Source organism: Aulonocara stuartgranti (assembly GCF_965226115.1).
Source record: "Aulonocara stuartgranti genome assembly, chromosome: 8".
NCBI classification, from domain to species: Eukaryota; Metazoa; Chordata; class Actinopteri; order Cichliformes; family Cichlidae; genus Aulonocara; species Aulonocara stuartgranti.
In genome coordinates, this window is record NC_138959.1 from 26,779,916 (window position 1) to 26,793,036 (window position 13,121).

General features: G+C 40.9%; 2 protein-coding genes across 2 annotated transcripts in view; one reads left to right on the forward strand and one right to left on the reverse strand.

Moving 5' to 3' along the window:
* The window catches only part of myocd (myocardin), a 550,512-nt gene that overhangs the window by 156,733 nt on the left and 380,658 nt on the right, over positions 1–13,121 (reverse strand). The gene's annotated exons all lie outside the window — the stretch shown is intronic.
* Positions 10,278–13,121, forward strand: part of dnah9 (dynein, axonemal, heavy chain 9) — a 186,561-nt gene continuing 183,717 nt past the window's right edge. Inside the window, exons 1-4 of the mRNA XM_082543074.1 lie at positions 10,278–10,345; positions 10,740–11,294; positions 11,946–12,142; positions 12,231–12,389. Of these exons, the coding sequence (XP_082399200.1) occupies positions 10,932–11,294; positions 11,946–12,142; positions 12,231–12,389 (719 nt within the window). The 5' untranslated portion in view covers positions 10,278–10,345; positions 10,740–10,931. The remainder of the gene's footprint in view (positions 10,346–10,739; positions 11,295–11,945; positions 12,143–12,230; positions 12,390–13,121) is intronic.

Below are 13,121 nucleotides of genomic sequence, written 5' to 3' on the forward strand. Positions count from 1 at the left end.
CCTGACCACACTGTATTAAATGAGAGTCATAGATGCAAAAACTTCTGTTAGTTTTCAGTAATATGTACGAAAAAAGCCTCACATTTATGTCATTCTGCTGGTCCCCTGACAGCCATTAATAGCCTAATATCCTGTTTCAGAGAGAGTGAGCCTCCAGCATGTTGCTTTTGGCCCCAAACCAAATCGCAAAAGTATGAAAATTACCCATCCAGTTGTGGCCTGAAGCTCTTTAAAAGTCATCAGTGTTCCTTTTGACAAATCTCCACATGGCTCAGAGGCCAGACCTGACTGGCAGAAGGCAACTCTGCCCTCCGCCACCGTAGACCATAAAACCTCTCACCTCCTTCCCCTTAGAGGAACAAAGTAACCAGCATTGTTTCAAGCTATTTGTATAATTCACTGACCGCGCGGCCTGGCAATTATAGCTATGCAGAAAGCCCAGATAAACAGCATCGGCTTCCTCTCAGCTTGTTATCAGCTTTCTCATACACTCTCTGGCCTGTGCTTTACCCCTGCCTCGCTCAACGTGTCATATGCCTCTGCAGTGTAAATAGCATGACATGCTGTCACTGGGTGTGCTCTCCTTTTTTTCGTGAGCAGGCTAGTAGCATGCACTTCTTTCTCTGCAGCGGGTTCCAAATGTGTAAACTAAGGACAGTGCTGGGAGGACCACTTGTACTTTGAGTGCTGCACAATAATGTGTTGTCAGTGAAGTTTGATGAGGCTTTCAGAAAAGCACCATTGCCTCATTACTGATAAATACAAGGAAACACTGCCAGAGATTGGGTACAAAAGCCAAATATCTGAATAGTTCATCCTCAGATTTTACTAAAAGAAAAAGTTTTCTTTCAGTCAAACCAAGTCAAGTATGATTAATGCTGCTGCTCTTGACATGAAGTGAACAAATGAATCAAGCTCCATCCAAACCGTGAAGGAAAAGCATCATTCAGAAGCATTCAGGATTACTGGCATTCCCAAGAGGCTGAGGTATTCGCCAGATTCCTCAAACACATTCATGCACAAACAGCATCAGGTGTCAGGTGCTGTTCTCAGTCCTGCCAGTGTCAGGGCATGATCATTAAGAACGTCAAGCCTGGCAACGTGAGCGGTTTGAGCAGCAACTGGCAACTCCCCAGGAACCAGACTTTTACTGAAACAGATGCTTGCCTTTATGAATTGTGGCATATCCTCAGGACTAGACTTTGCGCCACATTTCTCGGTTAACCAGCTTTGCCAGGAATGCCTTGGAATCAGTGTCCAAAAGCTAACCCGCAACATGACTCAATGTGAAATGTGTGCTGGTGAGCAGAGCAGAATGCGGATAGGGAGAACGGATGCAAAATGAATCCTATTTTCGATGTCTATTTGCGGTCTCTGCGCGGTCTGGTGTTCAACGTCTGGTTATTGGAATTGCATCCACTGAAATCAATGAGTTCTTTTGCTCTGTGTGTCGAACTGTTATTGAGGGAGCTGGCTTTGCCTGGCATTTCCCCTCAACCGTGTATGAGGTCATTGTCAGGCGCACAGGCATTAAACTTCTGTTTATCTCACAGATGTGTGTGAGGGTTTGCGAGGGCACGTGTGTTAAAAAGAGCTGTCGTTGTGTTATACTCCAGCCCCCTCCTGTGGTAATTGACAATGCTATTAATGTGGTTTACACATCATCTAGCACATGTTCGCGCAGTGGTTCGGCACCCACACGCAGGTTTGTGTGAACGTGTTAACGTCTTTGCACTCTAGAAAGGCATTTTGCGGATGGTCAGCACCGTATAGGTCGAGTGGCTCTGTGTTCCACTGTGACCCACCACAGTGTGCCGATCATTCCACTTCATTAGTTCTTTGTTCTGGACATCATTCCTATCACCGTAGCTGGCAATCTGATCATGTTGTTAGGGCTGCTAATGGCTTGTTCTTTCCTCCAGAGATGGTGGTTTTGATTTTTGGCCCTTTAACAATGCAAGACCACACATACATTTTCCTCTGCTATTTTTAAACCTGTCTACAGAATTACAGAATTTGGTAAACTGATCTCAGTTGAGGAACTATTGGAGTACGTTTTGTAGCCTCAACAAGCACAGCTAACCAATGAAAGACAACCATATGTCAAACTATGCAGGTGCACATCTTTCAGAGACCACAGAGGCGATGCCAAGAAGCACATCTGGGTCTCACAGTGCTGAGAAAGCTGCATTTATCATTAAATAGATAGACTGTGACTTAGCTTGTTAAAGACAAAGACTTTATAATATAAAGCTTATTCCATTTAATTAGTTCGATTTAGTTCAGGATGTTTTAAACTAGGAAATAAATCACTATTGTTTTTAAAAGACATGCATGCATGTTTTATTAATGCTGACATTGAGCATTTTGATAGTGACAATATTTTCACTCATTTCAGAAGCAAAATGTTGTCACATTTTCAGCACTGTAAAGCACTCTTTTCCATAAACATGTTGGCAAGTATGGCTGGTTGATAGCATACCAGACTCTGCTTGCTCATAGAAATGCACACTGATTTGACTGATAGATAAGATTTGGTGTAAATTCAAACAAAGCAATGCATCTAACATTTTGAGGTCAAACTGTCATCTCAGTAGAACATGTCTATGTGTGTTTCAATGGTGTTTTTGACCTGTGTTGCAAATTTGCTTAAAATATTAACGTTACAATCTACTACAGGGGTGTCGAACGCTCAAGGGCCGGTGTCCTACAGGTTTTAGACGTTTCCTTGATCCAACACAACTGATTTAAATGGCCAAATGACCTCCTCAACATGTCTTGGAGTTCTCCAGAGGCCTGGTAATGAACTAATCATTTGATTCAGGTGCATTGACCCAGGGTGATCTCTAAAACCTGCAGGACACCGGCTCTCGAGGCCTGGAGTTGGACATCCCTGATCTACTGTTTTCTTCACTGTACTTTTGTCGATGATGCTGTGGATTTTATTTGACATGCTTACCACTGAACATTCTGAGTGGGTTAATTCATATCTCAGGAAACTTTTCTTATTGATAATTTTATGAAAGAAGAAAGCACATGATGTCAATCAGTTCTTGAAGGATTTTATGGAAGAGGTTGTCCAGCTGTTGCCCAACAATGGTTTACACTGTTTTTCACTTGCTTACATAGCTGCCCTGCAACAGTAAAGCAAAGGCTGTTCACTAACCAGTATGACTTTATGGATGGTGACTCAATTTGCTTTGTGCTATACACCCAGCATGCCCTGGTAGCACAAAAAGGAAATGAAGAACCAAACATCAAAATGTCAAAGATACATATCATCTGATTTAGATCATTAGAAATCCATGTAGTTGTTTATGTTCCAGTCTACTGAACATTTGACCCTTTTTACTGTGTATGTGCCTTCCCTTTTGAGAATTTTATGTCCCACTTAAAGCAATTTGCCAGAAAATCTCAACACATTCTCAAACAGATTTCAAGTGTACAAAAGTAACACAAAAGTGTCTGAACCTCAATACAAAAGCAACAAAATGGTGTGCTCTGCACGTAAGGACCTGTTGGAGTACGAATGACTGTTGCAATTTCAGGCTCGGAAACTAAAAAACGGCCCCTAAATCAATTTGTTTTCTTGTTATACAGGGTGGGCCATTTATATGGATACACCGTAATAACATGGGAATGGTTGGTGATATTAAAGTCCTATTTGTGGCACATTAGTATATGTGAGGGGGCAAACTCCTCAAGATGAGTGGTGACCATGGTGGCCATTTGGAAGTCGGCCATCTTGGATACAACTTTTGTTTTTTCAATAGGAAGAGGGCCATGTGACACATCAAACTTATTGGTAATGTCACAAGAAAAACAATGGTGTGCTTGGTTTCATCGTAACTTTATTCTTTCATGAGTTATTTACAAGTTTCTCTTTGTCCACAGCCATTGACATGTCGAAGAGGTTAACACGTGAGGAGCGGATCAAAATTGTGTTGATATCTGGTGAACGCAGTAACCGGGTCATTGCAGCCGATTTCAATGCAAGACACCCTACGAGACCACCCATCTCCCATGCTACAGTTAGCAAACTGCTCGCTAAGTTTCGTGAAACTGGTTCAGTGTTGGATTTGCCAAAATGTGGACGCAAGAAAACTGTCACTAATGAAGAAACATCAGTGGCTGTCCTAGCTTCATTCAGCAAGAGCCCACAGCGTAGCACTCGCCACATGTCACTGGAGAGTGGCATTAGTCGAACATCCCTTCGGCGAATATTAGCTACTCACAAATGGCACCCTTACAAACTCCAGCTACTGCAGCATCTCAACGAGGATGACCCAGATCGGCGCACAGAATTTGGAGAATGGGCAAAAAAAGTAGAGTAGCAGAAGATTTTGTTCAGTGATAAGGCAAACTTTTATGTGAATGGTGAAGTTAACAAACAAAACCACCACTATTGGTCTGACACTAACCCACATTGGATGGATCCCTCCAAGACTGTTGGAACAACAAAAGTGATGGTTTGGTGTGGTATATGGGGTACAACGATAGTGGGTCCATTCTTCATCAATGGAAACCTCAAGGCCACTGGATATTTGAAATTGCTACATGATGATGTGTTTCCCTCTTTATGCACTGAAGCTAGCACGTTCCTTGAGTTTTTCCAGCAAGATGGTGCACCACCATATTATGGGTGCCAGGTCCAAGCATTCCTAGATGAACAGTTTCCTGGAAAGTGGATTGGTCGTCGTGGGCCAGTTGAATGGCCCCCAAGGTCTCCTGATCTGACCCCCTTGGACTTTTATCTTTGGGGTCATCTGAAGGCAATTGTCTATGGTGTGACGATACGAGATGTGCAGCACCTGAAACTACGGATATTGGATGCCTGTGCTGGCATTTCTCCTGCGGTGTTGCTATCAGTGTGTGAAGAGTGGGAGAAGAGGGTTGCACTGACAATCCAACACAATGGGCAGCACACTGAACACATTTTATAAGTGGTCAGAAACTTGTAAATAACTTATGAAAGAATAAAGTTACACTGAAACCAAGCACACCATTGTTTTTCTTGTGACATTACCAATACGTTTGATGTGTCACATGGCCCTCTTCCTATTGAAAAAACAAAAGTTATATCCAAGATGGCCGACTTCTAAATGGCCACCATGGTCACCACCCATCTTGAGGAGTTTGCCCCCTCACACATACTAATGTGCCACAAACAGGACTTTAAGGACTTCTATTAAATAACACCAACCATTCCCATGTTATTACGGTGTATCCATATAAATGGCTCACCCTGTAGATTCGGTGTCATGTTGTGCTAGCCTCACTTGAGTGAAAAGTTGTGTGTTGCATTGCTGATTGACAGGCTAACTTTAGTTGTTGTCCAATAAAAAGTGGGTGGGCAGTTGGACAGTTTTACTATGAATCACGTCTTTGCTCTGTTTAGTTACTTTACAATAAACTACAATTGTTTTGACTTTATTTATCCAACGCATCACAATTGGCCCATTGACACATAGAATATGGATATAAAAGATTCTGGCCTCCACATTTTCACCCACCATTGTTGGCATTGTAGCACTGCCACATTATTATTATTATTTTTAACTATTTATTTATTTTTCAGAACAAGAAGTAATCACCGGTGTATGAGCTAAGTTCTCAACTGTTGTTAGAAAGCTATGTCCATACACTACCAAACTATGAAAATACCAGACATTAACTCACTAAAAATAAAGCACAAGCGTCATGGATGAGCTGTTCCACACAGTAAGACATTATTGCCAAGATAATTCCATTAAAAATGTTTCTAAAGAGACCAACAGCACAGCTGATGACTTTCAGTGGCTAAATGCCTGATTGGAAGATACCAAACCAATTCCAAAGTGGAATAGAATGTTCTACTATAAACTGACATTTCAGATACAGACTCTGAGACTGTTTCAAACACGCACGCTGAATTTTTCTTGTGTAACACTAAATCATTTGTAATCTTATACAATCCAGGTAAACGTGGCAGGCTTACTACAAGAGACACACAAAAATCCTTTCTTGATACTTGTTTTAATTTCAATTGTTAATAATAAAAAGAGAATCTACCCATAGCTAATGACGATGTCTGGACACCTGGACTGTGTGTGTGCATACATTTTTTACATCAACTAAGGCTTACAGATGACCATGCACTCGTGAATCAGCACAGAGATTTGGAGTCGGGACCAGACGTCCTGGACATGTGTCAAGAAGAAGTCATCTAAAAGCTAAAGTACGAAAATGAGGAATGTCTGCAAAGTCCTGCAATTTTAATATTGTATGAGTAAGATAACATGCGTGGTAATACATAAAAAAAAACAGTGACTCACAATTGTGAACATACTTGCTCTTCAGACACTTGGCCACATTTCAGTCTGTGAACTCAGTTTAGCTTTATTTCAGAGGAATGAGGATGTGTCGATGGATCGTTTAGGACAAATACCAAAAGTGTTATTTCTCCTGAATTTCATCCAGCAGGGCTCTCTCATACTGATGCTGATACACATCTGAAAGCAATAAAACAAGGAAGAAAGAGGGACCGGCAAATTATAGATGATGAAAGAAGAATTTTAACAAGTTCATAAAGGCGTTTTTTTTACTGTACCTGTTTACAAGGCTTTATGTGAAGCTGAACAAGGTAAGTTTAAACAGCCAACTGATGCCAACGCAACACAACAAAGCTTCAAACTCATAGCATAGGTTTACATATCCCCCCGCACTGGTTTATTAATCTGTATTTATGCTTGGAGCTTAAGCTAACATGAACACAGATGTTATCGGAGTGTGCCAAAAGACCTTAGGACGAGCGTGTGCCTTATTCATACAGTTGTCTATGATATTTTCTGTGGAAGTCTATATAACTTTATTAGTGAGTGTTGATTATTCCTGCTTGGCTGCAAGCATTTACATGATTTAATCTAAGGATTTTACTGACCTCTACTGGTCTACTGTGTTTACAACAACAGTTTCATATCTAAAATTAAGAAAGTGTAATAGAAATGCCTGAGCGCCCTTTCAAACTGCTTCAAAGGATTTTTTTTTGTACTCATCTGAAAAAATAAGCTCCAAAAACAGCAACGGCAGCACAAAGTAACACCTTTTTATAAAGCATGGAGTGAAGATGTGTGTATGCAGTTATTGTGTATCACTTCTGTACAGATTCAAGTGCTGCAGTAACAAAACTGAAGCTTCTGTCTTGCAAAATACCAAAGACAAGTTGTGAGCTGCTTGTATGATGGCAGCAATAAGCTGAAACTGGCAATCTTCTTTTTTTTTTTTTTTTAAACATATCTCTCATTATTGAGAGCAAGCCATCAAAAGTGTGTGTGATGGGTTGCATAAAGACTGCCAGAGTCTTCCCAGCTGTGTGATACTGATTTTGATGGCTCAACTCAGAATATTGCCAACCTAAACCTTTCCAGAGTCTGTATATCTAACATTGAATGACTTGGAATCAGTTTTGTGTCACATGAGACCAGAAATTGTTGAATTACCCCCCCCCCCCCCCCCCCCCCAAAAAAAAAAAAAAAACTACACGCATTGCTGTCTGATGAATGACAGCAGTTTATAACTATATTGACTGAAGCGACCTCATGTAGTAGCATAAAGATGCCAATTTGAAGAGACATACCACAGATGAACTGTCAAAAATCTGGAAAAACCTGGACTTTCACTGCCTGTTGTGGCCCTGATCCTTTCCCCATATTTCTGCTCTGTGTTTACTTTTGCTCTTTAACTCACAAATATCGCAAATAATCCATTGAATTTTTTTTCAACCACTGAAATACAGCAATCTTCTATTTTAAAGTTGATAGAATCCTTCTACCCTAACCGTCTTTGTGTCAACTTTGTGTCTGTTTAACAATGCATCCTATGCAAAACTGATCCAGCTGATCCAGGGGTCAGCAACCTTTAACACCCAAAGAGCCATTTGGACCTGGTTTCCACGCAAAAGAAAACACTGGCAGCCGCAAATACTTTTTGACGTCTAAAATGAAGATAACACTGTATATATTGTTTGCTTTTTTTTTACCTTTACCTTTATGCTTTGTGTGAACAACTAAAGTGTGTTGCTTATAAAATCCATGAAGTGCTAATGAGAAAGTTACATTTTATTTATGTAATTAACACATTTTGAACTCTTAAAGAAATATAACAAAAGGAAAGACACCCCCAGCTGAACTAAAATGATCCATGTAGCAAACAAAAACTGTTGTGAGCCGCCACCCTTATATCGCCTTTGGGCTTTTGGAGCCTTGACCTGACTTTTTAAAAAATAATTGGGGAAAAAAGCACTATGCTGCTAAAAAATGAAAAGTAGATAGTTGCAAAATTCTGTCTAAATATGTATTTTACCTGGTTAATGTGTGTGGCGGGGCGTGGTCTGCAGCGTCGCTGCAGGGGAGGCGGACGCACCTGAGCGGCACCCGCAATCACGCCTCGCCACCTTAAAGTCTGTGCTCTCTCTGCTGTTGTTGGTGTGTGTCGGGCTGTGAGCTGAAAAGCTACAGCCGGCTGTATGTGTCAGCAACCGTGTGTGAAAAGTGGTCAATAAAGAGATGCTGAAAAGCGTGTTCATGGAAACATCGTCGGGTCTGCCGTGATATGTTTACAATGGGACTTCTGCTCCTGAACCTCTGCGCACAGCGTCTGCAAATCGGGGCTGTACGAAGTCACTTTCATCTTTACGCAGGACTGTAAGCTGTCATCTGTGAGGCGTGAGCGGTGTTTGTTTGTAACATAGTTCACGGTCGAGAATAGCTGCTGACATAATGAGGATCAGAACATCCATAATTGGCCTACCTGGGGTTGAAAGTCTTGATAAATGCACGGCGTTTTGGTGGGTATACCGGCTTCCGCGAGTGTGACGCTTATTTTGAGCGATGAAAAATAAAAAAATACAATTTTATTTTTATATTTTAATATCACAATAATCTTCCAATTTAGAACTACAAGTTAAAAAAAAGAACTAAGCACAAATAAAATACACTTCAGCTAAATACTTCTAATTTATTTTCCCAAACCACCCGGAGCCGCAGTATAAGGACAAAAAAGAGCCGCAGGTTGTCGACCCCTGAGCTGATCAAACCTCTAAATGCAAAGTAGACTTTCTCTGAAGCTTGCAAGACTGTCAGATAAATGAATGTTAATTAGTATGTATTAGATTAATGTGTAAATATGAATGTTCTTTGTCTTTCCACTCTGATCCCTTCTTGATAACCAGAAACAAATAGTAACTGATTAGCAACATTAGGGATTTTTTACTGTAACAGACTCACTTTCATCCTCCTCGCTGATATAAAGATGCAGTTGAAGGAAACATTCCTGGTTTATGTATCCCAGTGTCCAGCCACCCAAGTGGATGTAGGAAGCAGCTCCATCATATCAGGGACCAGGCGGTTCATGTGATTCTGAAATGGAAAGTCTGGCTTCTGCAGTTCTTTTTGCTCTGTCATAAGAAGCGAAACTCCTTAGTTGCTGCTTCTGGACAGTCTGAGTGACTCACAATTGGTCACACACATGCATATTTATTCATACACGTACACACAAACTCACACCTAAACACGCCTACACACACACTGTGCTTGAAGGTGGCCCAGCATAAAATGCACCTACATAGGATAAAAGACGTCAGAGGCGGTGTTTGATGTCATTTTGCTGCTAATCCTGTTCCACATCCCACATGAGAATAATGAACAGAGCACACACTCATTTCCTCTGCTGGCCTCACATCCTGTCAAACAGCAGCACGATGGTTCACGTTCAGTCTGTGAGGTTTGATCATATCCCACAAACAGAGGACACACAGAAAGACCACTTCCAAGAAACCAGTACAGTAGTGACGTTTGGATTTCCTCATATCAGACCTGCAGTCTGTTCAGATGGCAGGATGTCAGATTTTTGCTCAGGAATGCACAAAGTGTGGAGCATCGAGTAAACATAAAGACAAAATCAGAAGCTTCTTGGAACAGGCCTCTGACTAGTAAGTGCAGTGTTGCCACCTTGTGGTTAGCTGTGGCAATCGCATCTTTCCTAATAAACGAAAGGGCAAAGACAAAAACGAGAGTTTTCACAAAACCATCAGCATTTACATCATTTAGATTAAAGGGTATAAATAGTAACTTTCATACAGGTTACTTATGGATTCATATTTCGTCCGAACATATCCAGTGTGCTGATAATCGTGATGATTTTTCGAGAAGGTAAACATCCTGTATCCTCTGCATGTAATCAATTAAAGAAGACTTCACGTAGAAAAGTAATGGTGCTCATCACAGCTTAACCCTACAGGGCGCAGCTTGAACATCCACTCCAGAGTCTTTGATGACCCCGAAGGAAGATGCCCTTCGAATACTAATAGGTATGCGAAGTGTTTTAACATACAGGACACATTAGCTACAACTACAGAACTTATGAATCTGCAAACGTGTTTCATTTTAAACACCAGTTATCTCTTCCATCACACGCATACCGCTCGGGTTTACTACATCACATTTGTTTAAAGAGTAACTCTACAAGAAGTTTGAATGTTTTACGCAGTAAATTTATTTTGGTTCTGATACCTTTTTGCTATGTTTAAACATGTTACCTAAAATGAAGACGCTTTCGTCTGTGCGCCCTTGTTGGTTTATACTTTATCATGGCCATTTTTCTATAATTATTCACTATCTTTAGTGAATAGTTATTTACTGACATGATTTTGTGACATGTATCAGATGCATTTATCTCAGGTGTGTTGCTTGTCGTTGCCACAGTCAGAGAAACTTTCCACTGAAATCCTGTCAGGGAAAATGGGTGTCAATCAGCAACTGGATGGACTGAGGGATGTTCTGGGTCAGCTCCAAGTCGCTCATGTTCCCCAAGCAACGGCCTGATGCAAAACACGGCGTTACTATGGTTGCCGAGACACAATCAGTGCATACAGTCAACGTGACTGACCCGGGCACATGGAGGACCTGAGGGAGTCACCTGCTGCTGAGGACGAGAGACTGGACTATATAGCGGAATGCGTCCTGAGGACTCTTAAACTGAAACAGGACAAATGGCAGAAATGCGTGTCCAGCGAGGACAACAGGCAGGTGCTGCAGGAGTTCCTGGACAAAGCCGAGCAGAGGACTCTGGTGGTGTCTGTGACTGCAGGAGGACAGCTACAGACCGCCTCCTCCTTCACTGGCGACTCCAAGAACAAGGCGGTGTACTTCATAAAGCGAACCACAACCACACTGAGTCCCGAATCCATGAAAGAGAATTTGTTTTACGGGGACCTGTCTTATGCTCCACTTGACCAGTTTTCTGCTCTAGTTGAGGAGGTAAGCCACAGAGCAGGGTACGTTAATGATTGTTAGGTGCATGAAGCCCTACTTACCACGACCGAGTACATTAACCTCCTACCTAGACTGCAGTAAGCATGCAGAGCTGCGAGTGAGGGTTCAAATTAAATGACCGCTTTCATCGTGGTCCAAAAACAAAGCACTATTCCTTTTTTATGCTTAAAACAGTACATATTTCAGTACTAGGTACAAGTACTTAGGTATTTCTAGGGAAAACCAGCAAGCAAACCTCGCCAAGCAAAACAGCCAAATTATTGAAATAGTAAAAAGTCAGTGTTATTAAAAATGATGCTTAAATTAAAAATGTAATTTAAAATCTGTAATTGAAAATATTAGTTAATACGTTGCCAAAACTAATATTGTACCTAAATGGTTGACATTGTTTGCTAAAAGTAATTGTTTAACAGTGATATGCATAACACTAATGACCTGAAAGTTTTGTCACAAGTAACGGTTAATAATTGACGGGGTTAAAATAATTGCTAATGTCAGTCTATAGTTAACTTACACACCACACTTGAGAAAAATGAGTACTTTTAAAACTTTAAGTCCTTTTCCTAATACTGCTCTCACTCTGTACTTTAAAAGTTTAGTCCATAACATTTTTCCAATTTCTTTAAACTCCTTCAGGTTATAGCTCCACTGCTCTCCAACAGCAACAACTACATTCAGTGGCCACAAGTTGTGGTACAGGATATCAAGTGTCATGTCCACTCCCTTAAGAACAGTGTGTTTGTGGTGTCTGGCCAAATCCAAGGCAAGACTCTGTTGCCTCTTCCCACAGGCTCGGAGCGAATAGACCGAGCCGCCCTCGAGACGGACAAAAGGTAAGCAGACCGCTGTGACAGGATCGTGTCAATGCATCATTTGTCCAACTCATACATTCTAAAATGCTTTACTTGTGAAACATCACAGGGGGGAAATAGTGGATAAAAGCATCATCCACTCCTTGGAGTCTGCAGTGATAGAGTGGAGCCATCAAATCCGTGATATCCTCAAAAAAGACTCCTCTGAGGCTCTGCTGGAAGGCAGAAACCCCACACCTCACACCGAGTTGCTCTTCTGGAAGAACAGGTCAGCACCTCTGTTATTACACACACAAAGTAGCCAGTGGCAGCTTCTGAGAAGTGCTTGTTTCAGTGTCACAAGTGTGAGAAAATAACACAGAAAATAATACAACTTTGAATTACTGAAGGGACCTAAGTTTTTGCTAGTGCTTCTAATTTCAGTTTCAAAGTGCCTGTGCTGTCGAGTGAACAATGTAATTTGCAGCCCAGTACTTTCTTTATTTCTTTGCTGAAACAAATCTGCTTATGTAACAGAATTACATCTTATGAGAATTACATGCTAGCAGTCCAGTATGCTCTATTTTTACCATTTGTTTTTCCACTGAAGAAATTAGACAAAAATGAAAAACAACAAAAGTTGTTCCTTTTTCTTAAATACATACTCTAATGCCACCAGCCTTTGGTACATTTTTTATGTTATTCATATGAACAAATTAATGCCAACACATATGGTAGTTCATATTGTTAGGTCTGTAGCTACAAAATTAACACTGAGCCTGCGTTAATTGAATTCAGTTTATTTATTTATTTATGTAGCACCAAATCACAACAATAGTTGCCCCAAGGCGCTTTATATTGTAAGGTAAAGACTGCAGTAATACAAATGAAAAAGAAAGAAGAACAGAGAATCTGCATTTCTTTTTGATGGTGCAACCCCTTTGGCTTTTTAAAGAATCTTTAAGGAAAATATATGAGAAAATGTTTTGATTTGTTCCTTCAGTTCCAATCTATGTAAAAA